This window comes from Rhea americana, unplaced genomic scaffold, assembly GCF_003343005.1.
Source record: "Rhea americana isolate MKP2758 unplaced genomic scaffold, rheAme1 scaffold_13, whole genome shotgun sequence".
Lineage (NCBI taxonomy): Eukaryota > Metazoa > Chordata > Aves > Rheiformes > Rheidae > Rhea > Rhea americana.
Window position 1 is genome coordinate 2,342,632 of NW_028185372.1, and position 22,990 is coordinate 2,365,621.

General features: G+C 36.0%; 1 protein-coding gene across 7 annotated transcripts in view; it reads left to right on the forward strand.

Annotated features, from left to right (window-relative positions):
• Positions 1-22,720, forward strand: part of NIPBL (NIPBL cohesin loading factor) — a 152,530-nt gene extending 129,810 nt beyond the window's left edge. For 6 of the 7 annotated variants that reach the window (XM_085326322.1, XM_085326328.1, XM_085326326.1 and 3 more), the window contains 25 exons: positions 172-304; positions 1,227-1,370; positions 2,226-2,315; positions 2,566-2,780; positions 2,884-2,986; positions 3,936-4,034; positions 4,138-4,284; positions 5,455-5,589; positions 7,155-7,253; positions 7,952-8,005; positions 9,244-9,352; positions 9,964-10,100; positions 11,683-11,823; positions 12,172-12,265; positions 12,370-12,524; positions 12,767-12,857; positions 14,706-14,879; positions 15,416-15,606; positions 16,447-16,554; positions 17,735-17,935; positions 18,392-18,538; positions 19,525-19,820; positions 20,174-20,348; positions 20,980-21,165; positions 21,725-22,720. In XM_085326322.1, coding sequence (XP_085182448.1) covers positions 172-304; positions 1,227-1,370; positions 2,226-2,315; positions 2,566-2,780; positions 2,884-2,986; positions 3,936-4,034; positions 4,138-4,284; positions 5,455-5,589; positions 7,155-7,253; positions 7,952-8,005; positions 9,244-9,352; positions 9,964-10,100; positions 11,683-11,823; positions 12,172-12,265; positions 12,370-12,524; positions 12,767-12,857; positions 14,706-14,879; positions 15,416-15,606; positions 16,447-16,554; positions 17,735-17,935; positions 18,392-18,538; positions 19,525-19,820; positions 20,174-20,348; positions 20,980-21,165; positions 21,725-22,090 — 3,790 coding nt within the window. In that variant the 3' untranslated portion in view covers positions 22,091-22,720. Of the gene's footprint in view, positions 1-171; positions 305-1,226; positions 1,371-2,225; positions 2,316-2,565; positions 2,781-2,883; positions 2,987-3,935; positions 4,035-4,137; positions 4,285-5,454; positions 5,590-7,154; positions 7,254-7,951; positions 8,006-9,243; positions 9,353-9,963; positions 10,101-11,682; positions 11,824-12,171; positions 12,266-12,369; positions 12,525-12,766; positions 12,858-14,705; positions 14,880-15,415; positions 15,607-16,446; positions 16,555-17,734; positions 17,936-18,391; positions 18,539-19,524; positions 19,821-20,173; positions 20,349-20,979; positions 21,207-21,724 lie in introns of all 7 variants that reach the window. The other variant, XM_085326325.1, reaches the window with a different exon arrangement.
• Positions 22,721-22,990: the final 270 nt, after the last annotated feature.

Consider the following 22,990-nt stretch of genomic DNA (forward strand, 5'->3'; position numbering starts at 1 on the left):
TCCTTAACTGAATAAAATGTCTTTTTATGCAAATATTTCAATATATCAAAGCTTTTCTTATAATTTTGTAAAACTCATTGTCTGGTTAAGCATAAGGCTTCTCTTGTTTATATCAGAAAAAAAGTTTAAATGGCTCAAAAATGCTTACAAAATGTATATTCTTTWAAACAGGTGTGGTAGTAAACAAGGGGAAGAAGATTATAGGCCATTGTTTGAGAACTTTATTCAAGATCTTCTTTCTACAGTCAATAAACCAGAGTGGCCTGCTGCAGAGTTGCTACTTAGCTTATTAGGAAGGTTGTTGGTAAGAGACTCTTGTTTTTAAGTATTATAAGTTGTCTATTCCTCATTACAATGAAGACTTGATTATTTCAACTCAAACTATTACAAGAATGCTTTCTGATGACTGACAAGCGCAGCACTTAAGGATTTTCTTATGTATGTCACTGTCACATAACGCGTAGATAATAAATTTTAGGCTGGAACACAATATGGATAATCAACATGATTAGGCTGATATCATGGGAAAGGGGACTGTTTCTCATGGAAGACCACTTCTAGTCTGTGATTTATCCCCTTTCCTCCACTAAAAAGTGCCATCTAATAAGTTCATATATTCTTGGGATCAAAACAGCTTAAGAGCTATATTTACTCATCTTAAATGAATAATCCAGAGAAGATATTTAGCACAAAACCTGAGAACAGTTAAGTACGTATTTGGGTTTTCTCCTGATAATAGTATGTTTGCTTAAGGAATGTGGCATTTAACGGAATGTAAACATTTTTGTTGGCATGTGTTTTTCATGTGCTATTCCTTGGTATTAAGATTTAGCTAGTACAGTAATTTGAGTAATTTCTTGGGAAACARATGTTTTACATTACATAATATAGCATTAATTATGGTTGTGTAAATAATGTGTAAGATGCATTTTGCTGTTTAAGATCTATACTATTGTAAAGTTTATCGACTGTACTAGATGTCCAGTTTGTTTTATGAAAATACATATTTTTAAAAACTCAGAAGGGTGTATTTATAGAGAGAGGTGCAACAAATGTGTGCTTAAAAAAAGCAAAGTAAGGAGCATATCTGTGGTGTAATAATAAGTGACAATTTTATGCAGCATGAAGTTAGTTGGAATTTTTAGTAAAGTCATGCAGTGTCTTGTGAGAAGAATCTCAAATGCATAAATATGTAATTTTTAAGCATTTTGTTCTACTTTCCTTAGGTTCACCAGTTCAGTAACAAATCTACAGAAATGGCTTTAAGAGTTGCATCACTTGACTATCTTGGAACTGTAGCTGCAAGACTGAGGAAAGATGCAGTCACTAGCAAAATGGATCAAGGGTCTATAGCCAGAATCCTCAAACAGGTGTGTGAGAGATCCTGTGCTAGTTAGTAGTTGAACGGCAGGATTGAGATATATCCATTAAAAAATAATTAAAATATTACTGCAGCCTTAAAGATATGGGGGTTTTTGTTTGTTTTTTATTAAGTGGTTAATTAGACTGGTGAAATGAGTTTTGTTGTGACAATATAGAGGAAATAATGGAGCCACAGTTGGAGGCTGTCTTAAGAGACCTTAAAAATACATATGAATTTATGTGTATTTGTCATTGCAACATGGAAGGAAATAAGTATGGAAAAATTGTAATTGAGCTTATGGCAGTCATATGCAGACTTTCGAGATTTAACTATTGTGCCTTTAAGGTTAACTTTAAGGTTAATCTTTGTGAGATGTAACTGGTATTAGTCATTGTTTCTTTACGAGAATCGCATACAACTCTTTCTTCAGAGAACGCGCATTTGTGTTTCTGCTGAAGCTGTCTTCAAAATAYCTCTATGTCTGCAAGGGTAGCAGCAATTGAGTAATGTATGATTTTGGGCTCTCTACAGTACATAATGTGTTGAGAAAATAATCAGGTCATACATGTTCTTTTGAAAATGTTGACTTACTTGGATGATATATTTAATGCAGTACCACCAATAATGGTAGACAATGTGTTGCTTATGAACAATTTATAAAATAACAGATAACTGCTCAGAAACATATACTTGACTGCTGAGTTTCACTTTGTTCAAAAGGCAAGAAAATAAGAAGATCCCTTGGTAGACATGTTCAGATGTATTTTTCAATGTACTTTTATACGTGAGCATGTGAATTTTCAGATTTTATTTACCACTGTGCAATACTGTATTTTATATCTGGCTTTGCTACCCCTCACAGGTTTCAGGAGGAGAAGATGAAATCCAACAGCTGCAAAAGGCTTTGTTAGATTATCTAGATGAGAACACAGAAACTGATGCTTCATTAGTGGTAAATTTCAGTTTTCTGATGTTAAATTTATATAAAAATAATGTGGATAGTATGGCTACTGAATAAAACGATTTTGGGTCATGCTTATTAGTGCTTCAGTTATTTTGTCACRTGAAGTAAGCTGTTGATTGTATTTTTCAATATATGGTTGATGTGTTAGACTAGCGTAATCTCTTATAAATCTGTTAATCTCCCTCTTTTTCATCCCCCTTTTTTTTTTGTGTGTGTGCATCCTGCTGTAATTCTCCAGTTTTCTCGGAAGTTTTATATAGCTCAGTGGTTCCGTGATACAACCATGGAGACAGAGAAAGCAATTAAGTCTCAAAAGGATGAGGATTCGTCTGAAGGAACTCACCATGCAAAAGATGTTGAGACTACAGGACAAATCATGCATAGAGCAGAAAGTCGCAAAAAATTTCTTCGCAGCATCATTAAAACTGCTCCATCTCAATTCAGTACATTAAAGTATGTTTCAGTAAAGCCGATTTCTTTATTAACTATATATTTAATTTTTAAAAATTATTTTTTTATAAAACATGTCCTAATTAACACAATGAATTTGTTACAGGATGAATTCTGATACTGTGGACTATGAAGATGCATGCTTGATTGTTCGCTACTTGGCCTCTATGAGGCCGTTTGCCCAGAGCTTCGATATTTATTTGACACAGGTAAACTGTGCCAGAAGTCTTAGTACAGTGAAACACAGTTGGTTTCTCATTCCAAACACTTATGGGGTAGTGTGAAATATCTGTTCGTTGTTGAGCACAGGTATTTAACAGGCCATAATAACACCACATGCTTTCATGTTCTGTATTGATGACATAAGTGCTTATTTTTCTTTCTTGCATGTGTTTCACACGTGCCATATTATATATACGTTATTTTATTTGTGCATATATGTGTATGACAAAAAATCATTGTATTAGATGTACGTAGTAAAAGAATAATTAAAAATGCTGAAATCTTTTCAGGTTTTTGTAAGATGCATGCTCATTTGGTAATATTAACTCATGAAATGTATCTTAATGTCTCATGTGTATGCTTATTTATATTCTGAATTTTGAAAATATAAACCAACATGGTAATTTGTTTGCAGCACATGGTGCTGTCACTTTGGAAGCTGTTGCTTGACCAAAGTGCTTTTTTCCCTTTTTCTGTGAGAAGAATACTAACATTGGCATGGAGACATATTTGAGCTTGAGTAGTGATTTATGTTGCATTACTTGTATTGATCTCCGTAGAGAGCTACTCCTAGTTATAGTGCCCAAATCCATCTCTTCTGTTGAAAAGAGCTATGGTGAAAGCCACAAGTGAATAGCAAAACTGAGTTTAAAATTAGGGGTCTTGAAATGAAAATACGGACCCTATATAGATTCTGTTTTGACCAACCTTAGATACAGAAAATTGTAGCGAATATTCATGCTTGGTTGTCAGTGCCATTGAACATCACTTGCATGTACCTTTTTACTGTCTGAGAAGATATACTCAGTTTTTGATAATCAGATTTTTTATTTTAGTTTAATATGTTTCATGTTACTCCACTGCATTTTTGACTGTTAAACGTTGTTTACTACCTTCCCAAAGCACTTGAAATGTTGTTTTTTTTTYTCTTATTAGATTCTGCGTGTACTTGGTGAAAATGCAATTGCTGTTCGAACAAAAGCCATGAAGTGTTTGTCTGAGGTTGTTGCTGTAGACCCCAGTATTCTAGCCAGGGTAAAAAAAAGGAAATCTCTCTCATGCGCATCTATTTTTCTGTAATGCTTAAAAGAATTCTTTATTACTTATTTTGGATTTGTGTTTTATTCACTCTTTTTAGCTGGATATGCAACGAGGCGTTCATGGACGGTTAATGGATAACTCCACTAGTGTACGAGAAGCAGCGGTGGAGCTACTTGGCCGGTTTGTGCTCTGTCGTCCTCAGCTTGCTGAGCAGTATTATGACATGCTGATTGAAAGAATATTGGTACGGTGTCTTGCGATATTTTTCATAAAGTACATGACATTGGAAAACTTGTTTTCCACAGAATTTGTATTTTTAATAATGCAGAATGATGTTCTGACCCTGAGAGTAAATTAGTTTTTATTGTTTTAACTGGAAGTACAGTGCTCATAAGACCAACCTCATAAAATGCATTGCTTGTTTCCAGTGAGGATCTGTTAACCTCAGAAGGTATAAGCGTAGGAAGTTGTACAAAGGCAAAACCATGATATTGATGATTTTATTCCTTTTGATTCCGTTACTGCACAAGTTAGGTGAAATGAGGAATTTTCCCACATCTCTGAAGTTTTTGAGACACTGGTCACTGAAGGCAGTGCACTAGTGTGGGCAGCTAGGGAAGATCTAAAGCACAGTAATCTGAAATCGCTATTTGTAATCCAAAAGGGGGGTGGGGAAGATGTTTTGGTTTTCTACTCTATGTTTTGGCACTTTAAAAGGTTTCTTTTTAGAAGTTTTGTACAAGTGTTTCATGTCTGGATGTTCAGATAAACAGTGTGAATTTAACTGTTACAATAGCATCTACTTCAGGTTTTTAGTCGATTTGCTGTATTTATATGATAAAACATCTTTGTRGAGGGATGTAAAAATAGATAGCTTCATAGATATAAGAATGCTTAAAAATACTCATCCTAACATTCAGATTCAACAGATTTTGTATAAAATAATGTGAAATGAAGCTCCTTGTTTACCTAGACTAAGCCTAAGAAAATGGAAAAGATTTGCAGCACATCATATCCATAAACTTTGTACAAAGGCTTGAAGGATTATGACTTAGATCTACAAAGGGCCTTGTGTATTCCAGCTGAGCAGTTAAAATGTTTTCCCATCCTAGCTTTGAATTAAGCAGTGGAATTACACATTTACACCATCCTGAACTCTTAAATGAGAGGGTATAAATGGAGAAAACATTAACAGCATTCATGGGACTCTGGTCAGGACTGTAGAATCCTTGCAAATAATATGGGACCAGTTATGTGGATCATTCATTCAACTCTAGAATATTTGACTGTCTTTTTAAAATACATTTAGCAAGTCAGATTGGGTGATCTTCAATTATTAATTCATATAATAAATAAATGAATATATTTGTATATTTGCATTGTTTTCAAGAGTGTAATATTTTTCTCCTCACAGGATACTGGTATCAGTGTCAGAAAAAGAGTCATAAAGATACTTAGGGACATCTGCATTGAACAACCAACCTTTCCCAAAATTACAGAGATGTGTGTGAAAATGATTCGGAGAGTCAATGATGAAGAAGGCATTAAGGTAGAATAAAACATATCCTTCAAGGTTTTTTTCAGTGTTTCCATATGTTGACATGTTAAAATAATTTATGAAAGTGTTTCATTGCTCCTTTGTAGTATTTATCATTTTTATTTCCTTTTAATTTTTGAGAGAGCAAGTATTTTCTTATTTTTAAGTTACTTTCTAAGATTTTTGTTTCTTCATGTTGCAAATATTAGCTCTGTTCCTTCTCTTTTCTAACAGGTAGAATTAGCACATAAAAGTACCCTCTGCTAATGAAATGAGCTTTAGATCAAAATAAATTGGCAGAAGGTTGTGATCAGTGGTGCAAAGTCTAGTTGGAGGCCTATAGCTAACGGTGTACTGCAGGGATCAATACAGAGTTCAATCCTGTTCAACTTACTCATCAACAACCTGGATAAGGGGACAGAGTGCTCCCTCAGCAAGTTTGCTGATATAAAACGGGGAGGAGTGGCTGACGCACCCAAGGGTTGTGCTGCCATGCAGAGGGACCTCGACAGGCAGGAGAGACTGTCAGAGAGGAACCACACGAAGTTCAACAAAGGGAAGTGCAGGGTCCTGCGCTTAGGGAGAAATAACCCCATGTACCAGTACGGGCTAGAGGCTGACATGCTGTAAAGCAGCTCTGTAAAGAAGGACTTGGGGGTCCTGCTGGGTTACAGACTGGCCAAGAAGGCCAATGGAAGAGCCATTAGGTCCATTAGGAAGAGCCTGGCCAGCAGGTCAAAGGAGTTAATGCTTCCTCTCTACTCAGCCCTGGTGAGGCCGCATCTGGAGTATTGCGTCCAATTCTGGGCTCCCCAGTACAAGAAAAGACATGGAGCTACTGGTGTGAGTCCAGCGAAGGGTCACTAAGATGAGTAAGGGACTGGAGAATTTCTCGTGAGGAAGGACTAAGAGAGCTGGGAGAGGCAGCAAGCAGAAASTGAAACACAGRCAGTTCTGTCTGAAGACGAGGGAAAACTTGTTTACTTCTTTGTGGGCTTTTCAACAGCCCCCCAAAATGAGCCACTATCTACAATGTGGTTTTTATGTCTGGAGGGATAGAAAGACCTCCTTACAGCCGTGTGCTTTATAGGTAATTCAAGAATAATTTAGTTTGCTTTCATGCTATTCCACCTGTTCCTCCAGCCAAAAATGTGGGAAGGGGTCCAGCTTTGTATGTTTGCCTGGGGAGACTTGGGTTCCCTCTGTTCTCCACTGTAGTACTGCTGTTCGGAAACGTCTAAAGTAATCTACCACTGCTGTTAGTGCTGCTGCAGAAATGGTAATCTTGTGTTCAGTTGTTGTTTTCTCAGGATACTAATGTTTTCCTGAGGAGTGCAGATTAAAGAAGGAAAGTGATAACTCCATTTTCTATAGCATCAGTTCCCAGTGATCATTTTGTACTTTACAATCTCAGGTCTGTCTCAGTTAATATTCTCTGTAACAGAGTCACTTAGTTTGAATAGTTCTTCATGAAATGGCACACATCACCAGCAAATCTGTTGCATGGATGTGTTAGAAATAATACCAACATGCTAAGAGAGGATTATTTATTTATAGTAATATTTTTTTCCCTTCAGAAATTAGTAAATGAGACATTCCAGAAGCTCTGGTTTACTCCAACTCCACACAACGACAAAGAAGCAATGACCAGGAAAATACTAAACATCACTGATGTGGTATGTTCTACAAACTTGAATCAAGTTGCCTGCAAAATTTGAATGTTTCTATATCTTTGAAATATGTATCCTTAACCTTTTGGAAAATAAAAAATAAGTAATTTAATTATCAGACGGTTTTCTTTATCTACTGTCGYTGAATATATACTAGTATTATTCATCTCATGGAACAGGACTGTAGGAAACTTTAGATGCTCAGTAATCTGTTGGTAGTGATAATTGGGACCGTGCTATATATATTAAGTTGTGTAAAATACTTGTTAAATTAAAATACAACGATTCCTATTATGTATAATGTTTTCCTGGAAATGCTAGTAGCAGCCTATAGTATTAGTTAAAGTTAACTAAGTTATCTCTTAARAGAAAAATTTCCTCAAATAATTGATAAAATTTATTTTGAAAGGTTAATAGCTGTTTTAACAAATACCAAGTCCTGTTCTCACCCAGAGTGAGAACACTAAAATCTGTAGACCTTGTGCTATATGGAATACAAATTTTAGAATCACTTAAAAAATGAGAAGTGTTTTTCAAGTACAGAAGACGTGCTTTCTAATCTCTGATAGTATAAAACCATTACACTGAATGCATAGGAAAATATACCTATGCATATTTAGTCTACTTTTAAGATGAAGTCTGAATTGAAGTAATTTTTCTTCAGATTCCTCTTTTAATCAGTTTATTTTAAATACTACTTTTAGGTTGCAGCTTGTAGAGATACAGGGTATGACTGGTTTGAACAGCTTCTTCAAAATGTGAGTAATGRACTTGGAAGATATGGTGCAATCATTTTAAGTGTATTAACGTTTTTCTTGGTACTAAAACACACTGAACGGAGACTACAGGAGTGATCAAATAGAYATACAATAGACCAGTTCAATTCATGCTCTTTAAATATCTGACCTTTTTTGTCCTCAGTGGTGCACTTGTTCTCTGACACTGCTTTTCATCTTTCCATGTGATCTGTTCTAAAAATATTTCATGTTTTGTCATGCACTGTCTTCTCAGTTATGAAGGACATATATATGTTAGCTGTGGACTTAATGTTAAATCTGAAATTAGGCATCTATTCATGTACATTATTTTAAATGGCAGATAAATGTATTTCCTTGTCTGATTTATTTGTCACACAGTTTATAGAAGCAGTGAATCTTCATAGAGTATTGTTTATTCCTACCTTTCTTATTTTACTCTATTTTTTTTAAAAGAATGAGCTTGCTTTGTGTATATCTGTTAGCCTGTGCCATTGTTCCTCTCTACATCTTGTGTGCACTGGTTARCTTTCAAGTCATATTCGTAGAGGTATAGATGGGGGAATTGGAGATATCAAAAGATCTTAGTTTACGTTGGAGTGCCATGAAAACAGGTAGTCAAGTAAACCAGAGTGTACCCCTCAGTGTGTCCACTGAAGAAAAAGCTATAGTATGGGCTCAATCTATGTTAGATATCAAAGGCTCTCCAGGATCTCCAGTTTCGATACCTGAAGTCATAAGAAAGAAGGTCTCAGCAGTTACAGTGTTCATAAAACTGCATTTTGTCTCAATTGATTTTTTTTTTCTTTTACTTTAGGTGTAAAACAACATTCTTTTGATTTTTTTTTTTGCTATATTTTCCCAAGTAGTTTAAAAAGCCTCTTAACTCCTATTAATTACCATTGGCAAATATGATTAGTTTATTATTTATTTCATTATTTCATTTAAMTAGAGGTACCAGTTAAATGCAAAATGTACCAAAGAGGTACCAATGCAAAAATCAGTAGTTACTCTTTTTTATCTTTCTGTCACAGTTAACTTTTCTTGACTTCTTTTGTATTTCGGCTTGTTACTTCCCTTAYATTTTTCTTCAGCATGTGCCTTTAATGGACAAATAATATAAATTCTTTCATAGCACGAAATCCATGTATGTCTATAGTAGTTGCTATAAAACCAGCGTACRTCCAATCCAAATGATTTCAGCCTTAGTATTAAAACATTTTCTGTTTTGTCCGTTGTAGCTTTTGAAGTCAGAAGAGGATGCCTCATACAAACCTGTGAAGAAGGCCTGTACTCAACTTGTTGACAATTTGGTTGAGCACATCCTTAAATATGAGGAATCTTTGTCAGGTAATATTTATTTATAATATGGTAGCTGAAATACTTTAATTTTTATATGAAACTCTAAAATGGTTGTTTAATTACTATCACAAAAAGTTACTGTGGTAGAATTACTGTTACAGAACTGGTAGTAGTGAGTTGAGGACTTTCTCAGGATTCTTCATTTAAGTTGATTATAGCTGGATGAACTTTTGAGCACTATCAAAACAAAGCTCCCCTAATTTTCTCTAGATAACCACATTAAACTTAGCTACCTGTAAAATAACTTGTTCAAACTTTTAGATAAGTAATAACAAAACAAATTTCCTCACATTTGGAAAGTTTTATCTGCCTTAACACATTCTCCAGTTGTAATGGGAATCATTGACTGGGCCAGTGTTCTGTATAAAAAGCTTAAAAACCAGTGATGTCTTTGAAGCAGCTTTGCTGCTTATTTCACATACTTCATGATAAAATAATGTGTTAACATTTGCACGTTCTTATCTAATAAGAATATTTTATATTGATCTTAAAAGATATGTTATGCAAGAGATTTTCGTATAGTGCTTATGCAATATCAATTTAACTGATCAAACAGTGCTTGCATTAAATATCCTTCATGTATTTTCTGATTTTTGCAGATTCTGACAACAAAGGTGTGAATTCTGGTCGCTTGGTTGCTTGCATAACCACTTTGTTCTTATTCAGCAAAATCAGGCCCCAGCTAATGGTGAAACATGCCATGACCATGCAGCCATACCTGACCACTAAATGTAGTGTAAGTAGATWAAAGTAGAAAATCAGTCTTTTTATCTCCAGGTAACTAAGTATAGAAATGAATGACTGTCTTACATGCTTAATAAAATTAAAGGGAAAAAAACCCCAGAAACTATATTCCTCCCTCATGAACACCATATCTTCTGAAGATACTAAATGCTTTTAATGATCTTTCTAACTTCCAAGATGATGTGCCTCGCCCTCGACCTCCGCATTCTTTAGCTGCATGAAACCTCTGCYGCCTTCTTCCACTCAGGACTAAAAACCTGATTTTCACTTCTTAGGAATTTACTTTTTTATTTTGTTTTACAGTCGCTTTGTCGTAAATGTAGTTAAGATTTATCATGTGATAAGACWAAAGGTGTGGTTCCTTCAGATAGGATGATCTAACATATAGCTGCTGTAAAGGAAGAAAATGTCCTGCTCTATCCTCTTTAGCTTTTCCRTCTCTCTCTTTCCTAGCTCCCGCTTACAGTTAGTGTTTTTGTAGCACTCCGCCCCCCTCCCCCAAACCAGTCTAGTTCACAGAAATGGCAGAACTGCACTGCTGATCCTCACACCCCAGTACAGTGGCCTTCTCCACTGAAGCGTTGCAGAGCTTTCTGCCGTTTTGGTGTGTGAAATCAGCTCGGTGAAGGTTCGGATGAGTCCCCAGTCTGGCACGAGGAGCGGGGCAGGGTCACCTCGCCACCGCTGACGGARGAGCGGGGGTGAGTGGGTGGCAGCTCCCTGCTGCGCTGGGTCWGCTGCCCGCAGCAGGGTGGGCGTGCGGGTGCTCGTCGTCATCTCGGCCTCTAGGTTGTGTTCAGCCCTGGAGCGTTCTCTGGGCATGACTGCAAAGGACTTCTACAGCTGCTTACCRTCTTTTCGGACCAGACAGAATGGGAAAGGGGTATCTGTTTGTTTACTTGCTGCAGCGTCTCTTCAGTGGCTTTCATCAGTTTTGTGTGTATACAACTTGAGGTGAATTGTAAAATTATTCACCATCAACTTTGAGTAGGTTATCCTATGGTGATTAGCGAGCTTGATTCCTCAAAAACTTCAGTTTCTAGGAGGATGTATGTTTAATGTATACAATGTTTTCTGTAGATTCCTCATTTACAATTCTTGCATAGTCTTGATGATGCAAACTACTAATCATTTTAATAATCATTCCTACGTGTGTGCTCATTATTGTCTGTTTTATTAAAGCCATGTTTAGCTATAGGACAACCTCGTTTGGTGCTGATTTGTTGCTGCCTGTTCAGGAAGAGTTCCTACAACTCCAAAGAGTTCCGAGGACTCAAAAAAAATTATCAGGACCTAATGTWCCCAGATCCATGCACAACCATGATGAGAGATGAAGTTATACTTTGACTGACTTATTTTTTTTTTTGAGAAGTTCTRTAGAAAACAAGAACTAGCTTTCATAATACATAATTTAATGTCAGATATATTGAAATATTCATTTAAATCTTTACTAAATGCAGCAGTCATATCTTACATAAGAGTTGGAATTTTTGATTGTCACTGTATATTAATTATATCTGGTTTACAGATAAAATAGCCAGAAATGTTAACCACTGTAAATACTGTCCTTCCAGACTCAGAATGATTTCATGGTGATCTGCAATGTTGCAAAAATCTTAGAGCTCGTAGTTCCACTAATGGAGCACCCAAGTGAGACCTTCCTTGCCACTATTGAGGAAGATCTCATGAAACTCATCATCAAATAYGGCATGACGGTAAGGTTTAATTGTTCCATTTCAGGTACTGGTTCTGTTTCATGTGTTGAATTATATGGTTTGAATTTGAAGAAATTGTCTTCAGTATGAAGTTTATGCTGGTCATAGGACCGGTAACTTTTCAGCTGAAAAAACAATGTTCTTGATTTACTCAAGTCTGTATGTGATGTTGCTATATTTTAATGATTATGCATTTGGGCATGGTGTTTCAGAGCAGTATGGGAGATGGAGATTATGTCTGTTAGAGCATTAGCTTTAGTTTTACATAGCTCTTTGCTTACATAACTTCACAGAAATTTCAATTTTAATTTCTGAATAAATAGTTCATTTGTTCTCTCTTACTTCTAGGTTGTTCAGCACTGYGTGAGCTGTCTTGGGGCTGTTGTGAACAAGGTCACCCAAAATTATAAATTTGTGTGGGCTTGTTTTAATAGATACTATGGTAAGTAAAATCACAATGCGTGATTGTCACTTTTAAGTTTTGGTTGCRTGCTTTGTTTAAGGGATACACTAAGATTACCTGATTAAAACTTTATCTTCCTGCAGGTGCACTTTCCAAATTAAAAAGTCAACACCAAGAAGACCCCAACAGTACGATACTTACTGCCAATAAACCAGCACTCCTTAGATCACTTTTCACTGTTGGAGCATTATGTCGGCATTTTGATTTTGATCAGGAAGACTTTAAGGGCAACAGTAAGGTAAAATGACTTGTATTTACTCTCCAAGTTTTAGGTAWTCTTTTATTTGAAAGTAGAGCATTCCTAGTCTTGCAAAGCTATGTATTTTTTTTATAATGCTTATGATTTAGATTGTAAATACCTGTTTTTTCCAAAGGCTCTGCAGTAAGATTGTTTCTCCTTTACATTTTGATTTTTTTTAAGAGATGAAAAAGATCTGTTTCATCTTCAAATACTTATTATTTTTGTTTTAATTTGCTCAGGTTAACATTAAGGATAAGGTACTTGAACTTCTGATGTATTTTACAAAACATTCAGATGAAGAAGTGCAGACAAAAGCCATTATTGGCCTCGGTAAGAAATACTAAAAAWTTTTACTATTCTGCTATAGTAAAAATACATGCATTTTAGCAGGATGTCATGTATTTGTGTTATGGCAGGGAAGTTTATTTAAGATCAAAGTTCACTGCATGTTTATTTGAGAACTGGCTATAGTAATATAGTCAAAGGGATATTAGTTGCATATTTCRGTAGTGGAGTGGTTTTGACGGTGGATGCTTTTTGGATGTTTGATCAAGTCTCCAGAAGCAGCAGATTTCTAAGGTAGTGGTGACATTTTCCCTCTGCATGAAAGTACRTTGTAACTCCAGTTCTTGTTTTCAGCCCACAAAGCATGGGTAAAGAATGACTAGAAAAACAGAAAGTGCTGGAATTGTTTCAGACACTATTCAGTGTAAGAGCAGATCTTCAGCTAGAGTCAAGTGAACCCTGGCAGTTCCAACTGTGGGATCTTCTGTGAGATTTCGTTAGGCGTTGAGATGATGTCCTAGCCTAAATACTACAGTTCCTTTCTTTTGGATCTTGGCCATATTTCAATTTTAAATAGCTTCTTTTACCTGAAGGCATTACTGTGGTATCTCAGTGAATTGCAGTAGTATATGAAGTGGCATTGAGTAATCCAGAGAAATTTGTTTTCTATGCATTTGAGCTTGCATTGTATAGTTAGCTGTGGACAAGGATTTGCCTTCTCTAGCACATTTCTTATCCTAGAGGTTAGGTGGCTTTTTAGATATCCTGCTTCAGGCTAGGTGGTTCTCTGAGGTTGAGGACTGAGGCTGAATCTTGATTTGCTGTTCTGTGAGAAACCATGTGAATACATAAACACGAACAGCCTGACTTACTGTCCTTTACAGGACATTGCAGGTGGAATGGGCACTGCTGTCTTGCTAACCATGGGCRTGATTGCTTTATTCATTGGTGCTGAGAATGTTGTATTAGCCAAAAATGCTTTTGAATTACAGACTGAATGGAATTCAGGTCAGCAGCACTTCTAGACCTACATTCTCGCTAGTTTAGGTTAAAATCCTTATGAAATAGGATTAGGTTAAAATCCTTGTACAATCCATAGCAAAATACTCCCCTGACCAAGAATCAGCAGTCCTTAGTCAAGGATAAGGCAGCAGATAAATACAGTTCAGTGTGTATCTTCCAACAGATGTAGTCTGGGGAAGATTTCAGGTAGTTTTCAAGAGAAGACTTTAATAGGTATATGAATAATGACAGCAAGAGGTACAAATTTTAGTTTATTGCATTTGCCATGATTTTCTTTCAAGGCTTTATTTTTAAAACACTTCTGATGTTTATGTTTTTCTGCTTTTGCTTGGCCTCTATGTGAATAGTTCTTTACCGTTTCAGCAGAATGTTTTTTTCCAAATGTGCTAGAAAAACAGTGAGCTTTAGTAATGTGGTATAATTGTTTTTGGGGGGAGTTCCCAGTCATTGGGATGCAGGCTGCTAYACTGAACCTGCTCCCAGGTCTGTGTAACTCTTACTGCAGCTGCCCTGGGTTGGCACCTGCGTGTTATTCATCAGACTGAGTACTGCTGCCACGGCTAACAAAATTCCCTACAAGCCTGGGATGGTGTCCACATGGAAAAGCAGCACTATTTGCACAGGGGAGAAATGAGAAGAAATATGCTAAATCTCTAGTTGATTTATGTTTTGCTTAAATACTTGACTACATTATATAAAAACGAAGAACAGGATCTTGTAAAACTGCTTTCTGCCATCTCTCTATTGTACTTGCAGCACTTGAGTGAAAGATAGTGTTTTATTTCATACCTGTATTTGAGTCAAGACTTTTTAAAAAATACATAGTTTCTACAAGATAACAAACTTATTCTTCTGTCCCCCTCCCTTTAGGCTTTGCATTTATACAACACCCAAGTCTGATGTTTGAACAGGAAGTGAAGACTCTGTACAACAGCATTCTTTCAGATAAGAACTGCTCAGTAAACTTAAAAATCCAGGTGTTAAAAAACCTCCAAACCTACTTGCAGGAGGAGGATACACGGATGCAGCAGGCAGATAGAGACTGTAAGTGTTGAGTTCTTCTCTGCTAATGAGGCTCGCAAAATCTATTGCGTAAAATTAGCATGCATGTGAACTGAGTCACTTAAGATTGTTGTCTAATCAATAATATCTTGTAATAAAGTATCTTAGAATAATTTTTCAAAACTAATTATGTATATAAGTATATTGAGAAGTGTAAGTTATTATTTACCTTGAAAATGTAGAAATCCTGGAAGCAATCCTGAATACATAATCCTGTAATTTTTGTAGTAAAAACTTATCATCAAATTCTTCTCTGAGGTTAACTTGCAGGTACTCCAAGAAATATTTTAAAACAAAAACCTTTATTTGGAAACAAGACTTTAATAAAGTCTTGTCTCTTTAGTTTTTTGAAGTATATTTTGCTATTAGATTGTTAATAAGTCTCATGAGATCATAAATGTGTTCTAAGATAGCTGAAATATGTGTATGTTCTAAAGCCTAAAGACAAGTATGCGTCAAATAGCGGCAAACTAAGTGATACTGTGATGAGTGTGCTATTGCTTTTGTCCTTTTTGCAGGGAAAAAAGTAGCAAAACAGGAAGACCTGAAAGAAATGGGTGATATTTCCTCAGGGATGAGTAGTTCCATCATGCAGCTATATCTCAAACAGGTCCTTGAGGCTTTCTTTCACACCCAGTCCAGTGTACGCCACTTTGCTCTAAATGTCATTGCACTGACATTAAACCAGGGTCTCATCCATCCTGTTCAGGTATGATAGGCTTTTTTGATGACGATTCTTGATGCTCAGCTCTTCAGAAGTTTTTAGGTGGCTAGATAAATATCCAGGTCATTGCAGTGTTTTTTTTTCTTCCAACTCTGTTATAGTAATTTCTTATACTATATTTCTTATTGTAGCAAGGTGATTTTACAGAAAACAAATTTTGAAATTTAGTTTATGCTGATAAGCCAGTGAGATTCCAAACACTGTTTTTTATTCTCTTTGCATCAAGATCTGAAAGTCTAAAGAGCACTTAAAAATGTGTAATGAAGCATATTACTTTTTTGTTGTAAGTTTGAATTTCAGGTGTATGCTCAGCCTTTTTCTTCCTTTGATTCTCTGTACTGAACTTTGTATCAGCTTACCTCTTCTGCTCCCCTCGGTCCCTGTGTCCTCCAAACAGTGTGAAATTCCACAGTCAGTGTCAGAACTGTCTTAAATCATCGTCTCCCCAATTCTTTGGTTTTATTTTATTTTTAATGCAACAACAATTGTGCATGTTAAGTTACAAATGCTGTTGTTTTTTAAAAAAGAAAACAAAGCAAAACTGTCATCTGTAGTGTAAATGGGCTTCTGAGTTTGAGAGAAAAATGAGAATGCTACCTGAAACCTTGAACAGCTTTTATCATTATTTATAATGCTACTTTCTCTTGTAATTTGTATTATTGTTCGCCAGAAAGTAGTGAAGTAGTATGTTGCACAGAGTTTCATATTCTTGTTCTTGGAATAGTCAGAATATAACAAGAACAACGTTATAATAGAAAGAAGACAAAAGAGAGGTGAGAGAGGTGGTACGATGTCTCTGAATAATCATTTAATTTGTTTTTCAAGTGTGTGCCGTACTTAATTGCTATGGGCACAGATCCAGAGCCCTCTATGCGGAACAAAGCTGACCAGCAGTTGGTGGAAATAGACAAAAAATATGCTGGGTTCATTCACGTGAGTAATTTTGATTTAGATTTCTACATAATGCTGATTTTATAGTCTCTGAAGGTTTAATAGTTAAACGTGCCTCAGCTGAAAAAAAAAGAGTATAAAGCGCTGATGACCAACAGCCACAAACAATTGTAAAAGAGATCCCAGCTCCCGTATTTGGAGATTTCTGTAGTTTCTGTAGACATAAAAAGGATATAATGTATTTGAAGCATCTCATCCAATCAAAAATTTCCTTTAATTTATAGTTCACAGCAGTGTTTTCCCCACTGAATAGTAAAGAAGCACGTTTATTTGACGAGAGGTGAGGGTGGCTGTGTAGCGCTGGGGTTGCGCCAGTAACTCCACTTGCTGCTGGGAAGTGACCTGCAGCGCCGGCTCCGTGTCCGAGGCCGCGAGGGCCCAGGCCTTGGTTCAGCGCGTGCTGCGCTGCGGGCCGCTGCAAGCCGGCGTGCGCTCCGCTGAGGCTGGAGCGTTGCGCCCAGGCCGATGCCTGCTTCGGTAGGGGGCCAGCAGATGAAACTTGCTGTGCTGGCAGCTGGGATTTGAAGCAGGGGGTAGGTGAGGAGATCCTACGCTGAGCCGCAGCAGAGGCTGGTATGAGGATGGTTGGATGTGATCTGGCTAGCTGAGTTTCGGTAGATGCTGAAACTGAAACAGAAACCTTGGAAAATTTAAGATACGTGCAAAACACCTGATTTTTCTGTTAGTCCTCTTGCAATTATACAGAGTTAATATTTTGTTTTACTACAAGTTTGGTCAAGTATATAAATTTGGTAGAATATCCTGTTACAGGTGTGAACATTTCTGTATTCTTGAAAATAATTTAAATTGGAATATGAGTGTGGTGGGTAAACAGAGTAAATGTGTATTTCTAATAAAGTATTTGCAGTGAAGCTGTTTACAAGACATTATCAACTCTGCGCAGATAATGTTCTAATCCATTTGCCAACTCAAAAAGTACTACCTCAGTTCATGTTTGGAAGTTAAACTTCTGATGAACATACACTTAGAAAGAAAAAAAGCTGAAAAAATGAGTTAGCAGTTTCTGYTGACAAGCAAAAACTATGGAATTCTGGGATCTGCCTTTCGAAATTTTCTACTGCAGAAATTGTATTATTTTGTGTTTCAGATTTGCTGTTTCGAAGCTGCAGTCTAAATAAAAACAAATACTTTTCTGTTACAGATGAAAGCAGTGGCTGGTATGAAGATGTCTTACCAGGTACAACAGGCAATTAATACATGCCCAAAGGATCCTGTAAGAGGTTTTAGACATGATGAATCATCCAGTGCTTTGTGTTCGCACCTGTACTCCATGATCCGAGGGAACCGTCAGCACAGACGAGCCTTTCTAATTTCCTTACTCAACCTCTTTGATGATACTGCAGTAAGCATCACACTTCCTTCATTTAGAAAAAGAATTAAAATATGGCATCACAGGCTCAAATTCTTCTTTTATAATATTTCTGGTCATGATTATCAATAACTTTACCTAAAATATTTTTTGTGTTGTAATATGAGGTATTAACATTGTAATAGAACACGCTTGTTTAATTTTGCATCATTTCATAATTTTTCTATAGCCAGTTTGAATTTATCAGAGAGAATATATATGATATATATGTGTSTCTGTGTGTGTATATGTATTCAGCTCTGGCTAAAGTTTGCTTATGTACATGTTGCTTAGAGTGAGATAAGAGGAGTTACTTAGGATGAAATCTGTAATAATTTTTTTGCTGCTGTTAGACTGTTAGAAAACAGGATAACAGTAAATCTGTAATATATTTGTATGTATATTTATATATACACTTCCATAAAATGTTTTTGTTTTTTTAACTTGCAGAAAACAGAGGTGAATATGCTCTTGTATATAGCAGACAATCTAGCCTGTTTTCCTTATCAAACACAGGAAGAGCCACTGTTTATAATGCATCATATAGACATTACACTATCAGTCTCTGGTAGCAACCTACTACAGTCATTTAAAGAGGTAAATGTGTTTATATTTTCATATATGCCTAATGATGACAATATAAGCAGTATATAATTTTGTCAGTTTTTAGCGAGTACAGTTCCATTATTGTGACAAGTAGCATGATTTTGTAATTGGTAGTATAAAAAAAAGTCTGGCCTGAATATAATACTGGTTAAAAACTTTCCTTAGCTGTCAGCTAACATTTAAAAAAGAGCAAAGAATTTTGAGATTTTAACAATAATTAATTGTATGCATTTGGAAGTAGATGAACTTAAAATCTTCATGAAATACTGATTTGTTGTAGTTGTGTAATTCTGATAAATTCAGGTTGCTGTTTAATTCCTTTTGCTGTCAAGTAGCTGAAGGCAGTTACATGTCTGTCTGTCGTGATAGTTAATAGACATTAACTATCTTTTCTTTTTTGCAAGAGAAGAGAGCACAAGGTTTTCTTTTCCTAAAGTTGCATTTAGGAACCCCAAATGTGGCATAGTATCTATTTTGGAGGCGGAATGTGACACTAGCCCTGTAAGACAAAAGCCTCTCTTTCTCAAAGATTTTTTTAATGTCGTCTTTTCCTGAACAACATAAGCAGCAGAAAGTCCAAACTTGTAGGAAGCAAACTTGTTTCTAGAATTTTTGATCTGACTGTAAGTASAGTCAGCGGCGATGCCAGGAAAGTTCCCACTGCTCTGAATTCCCCCTGCCAACCAAAGTCAATTTTTGGTCTACTCGAAAGAGACGGTACATTCCTCAGAGGGGGCACTGTAGCACAGTGAGGATGAGAGCCTGTTTGGGGAAGTGAGAGCTTTGGATCGAACTGGGAGAGGAGGGAGGATTGAGCATCTTTTCATCTTTGAATATCAAGTTGTGAATTAAGAACATTGTTCAAGAAATTCTTACTGATTTATGCCAACGAAGATTTTTGGAATGATTTTTGGAGAAAGGTACGTGATACTACTTACCCTAATTTTGGAATGTATGTTAACTTCTCTGTCTCACAGTCTATGGTGAAAGAAAAAAAAAAGGAAAGAAAACCTTCATCAGATGAGGAGACCGAGAGTGACAGTAACAGTGGTAGCGAGAGTGAGAGTGAGGAGGAAGCTTCCAAGCCTCGGAGGTTGCGGAAACGAGTAGACTCTGATTCAGACTCTGATGAAGAAAATGATATAAATGCTGTGATGAAATGTTTACCAGAAAATTCAGCTCCTTTAATTGAATTTGCAAACGTCTCCCAAGGCATATTATTACTGCTGATGCTGAAACAGCATTTAAAGAACCTCTGTGGATTCTCTGATAGGTAAGGATAACTAGGTAATACAACAGCTATCAGCTTTTAGTCTAGTGAGTTGTTTCTAAGGATCAGCCATGGAAGAATGTTTAAAAGTTGATTGTAACAAATTGTTTAAGCAATATATTTGTTTAAGAGGAAAAACAAAATATAGCAAGTTAAAGGGAATGAAATAGAAATTCTGATTTAGGAAAAGCAACGATTTCATTTCACACACAATCACAGATTTCTTATCAGGATGTCTACTGCATCCTGAATGGTTAAAAAAAAAAAAAGAAARTACTTGARGATTTTAGAAGTTTCTTCTAAAAAATTGCTTTAGGTTTTTCTCAAAAGCTCTTCCCCTTGTTTTCTTTAAACAGTAAAATTCAAAAATACTCTCCATCTGAATCTGCAAAAGTTTATGATAAAGCGATAAACAGGAAGACAGGAGTGCATTTCCATCCAAAACAAACTCTGGATTTTCTGCGGAGTGATATGGCTAATTCCAAGATCACTGAAGAAGTGAAGAGGAGTATAGTAAAACARTATCTAGATGTAAGTAAAGTAGCACTGCAGAACTAAAACGTTTTTAACAGAGTATAAACTTGAAAGTAGATGACGATGAATTAGATGACCACTTCAAAATGTTGAGTTCTGGTAATCTTACATGATATTGTTATGACTCACAACTCCCTTTCAGGATATGTAGCAATATTATCATTGGAAGTCTGATAATAAATTTAAACACAGTAAGATCGATTTCAACTAAAGAATTTTCATCTTTATGAAGTATTTTCTAATTTCTGTTGTCAGTCATTTATACCATTCTTATGGATCTTACCCACTTTATCCCTGACTGCTTCCATTACAGGAACAGAGACTAGATGTAATAGATAWTTACCTTTTCTTTTGGCAATTCTTTAAAATATTAACTAGAGAAAACTTGTTAAACTGTAGGAACACAGGAAGAAAAATTTTACATACCTAGCAGAATATGGGAGAAAATACAAAGTTTGTAGAACAAACGAAAAGCACAGGCCATCCAACTTTGAAGTTGTCTGCCATTTGTTTTATCCTGTTTCCTTATGTTTCCATTTAGTGTATATATATATATTTTTAATATAGTATGACGTAAATGTCTATTTTAAAAATTACAATCTGCATGATGTTTTTTTCCTTCCAATAGTTCAAGCTCCTTATGGAACACTTGGATCCTGATGAAGAGGAAGAAGATGGAGAGGTGTCAGCTAGCACAAATGCTCGAAACAAAGCAATTACCTCGCTGCTTGGAGGAGGCAGCCCTAAAAACAATGCAGCTGAGACAGAGGACGATGAAAGTGATGGGGAGGATAGAGGAGGAGGCACTTCAGGGGTGAGGCGGAGGAGGAGTCAACGTATTTCGCAGCGTATTACGTAAAATGATTTTTATGTGCTTATAAATGTCAGTCTATTATATTAAATGTACACCAAGTAATGTAATCCACATGAAAGAAAGCATTTTGTAGATAGAGATTCTCTACTTAACCGTTTATACAACTTTTGTAGAAAGTTTAACAGAAAAGACAATAAAAAAACAACCTAGAAAATGAGATTTATCCAGTATAAAAAGTTATTAATTTTCCTTTGGAATGTACTGTGTGTTATCCTTTTTATTGTTGCCAAGTTTTTATGTAGCTTTATGATTCATGTGTATATATAATTTTATATATCATTAAGAGATAAAGACACGGGTACAAATTAAGAGTATGTGGTTTTACAAGGATATGTTAACCCCTTGGCGCTGGCGGTCGCGGTGCGTCTCATTGCCGGCAATGGAATGTGTGCCGGGAAATCCCAACTCCCGGCGTCAAGGGATTAAAAGCAATAAAAGCAATAATTTCACTAAAGTTCTTTTGTGTAACACTTGGTCTTTTTTCCCCCCAATGTTTTAGTCATTGAGAAGGTCAAAACGAAATTCAGACTCTACGGAGTTGGCAGCACAGATGAATGAAAGTGTTGATGTCATGGATGTCATCGCTATTTGCTGTCCAAAGTACAAAGACCGACCACAAATTGCAAGAGTAGTACAGAAAACCAGCAATGGCTTCAGTGTTCAGTGGATGGCAGGCTCCTACAGTGGCTCCTGGACTGAGGCTAAGCGCCGTGATGGCCGCAAACTGGTGCCTTGGGTAGACACTATTAAAGAGTCAGACATTATTTACAAAAAAATTGCTCTAACGAGTGCTAATAAGCTGACTAATAAAGTGGTTCAGACTTTACGATCGCTGTATGCCGCCAAGGATGGAACTTCCAGCTAATGAATTTGTACATGCAGCCAAATTTACAGGAATTGAAATAACAGAAAAACTTGAAATACCAACTTTCTGGCAAAAAAAATCAGTTAAATGAAGAGTAAGAATGGAACCTGGGACGCAGGAAAAAAAGAAGGAAATGTTTGGTAAACATTTTTGTGGGAGCTTCCTTCGCTGTTGTGCAGCAGAAACTTCTCAGTTCATTTTTACTCCCACTGTATTATAGTTTAACAAAAAATTGTTTATATCTTGAAAAAAAACTTTCTGTTTAAAAAAAATAAACAAGTGAATGTTGGAAATTAGTCTGTTAATGTTCTTAATAAAGTGTTCTTGGAGTTTAACCTAGCAGCGGATGGCTTTCTTTAGCTTAGCCCAGTTTCCAGGGAAGCATTGTTTTTCCAGGCTGTAAAATGGCAGAATCTCCTGGATATATAATTTATTCTGTTGAGGAAAAAAAAGAAAAAAAAAAGAAAAAAAAAAAAGAGCATGCAGTATCTATGACCTATCTGCAGGAGGAGTTTTTGTAAATGTAGATTTTGATGTATTAGGTCACCCTGAAATAATACAAGAAAAGGGATCCCCAGCAAATCTGGTGGAACGAATACTGCAATAAATTTTTTTACTTCTCTTTGTTACTTGTCTGTTTCCATTTGAATTTCTTATTGTAAAGATCTGTTTAAATCCATTTATATTATTTTGCAGTCTTTTATGTAAAATTTACTATATCAGTGGTTTTCAAAACAAGACATAAAATATTGTTTATACAGTTTGTATAGGCTGACTTCTGAATAATTGGTATCTTTTTACTTTTATCCCTTAAAGGGTGTAAACACAAGTTAACTCCAGGGTTTTATTGTATCCTGCAATATTTAGTATTAACTATATGGTTTAGCACTGTGCCAAACA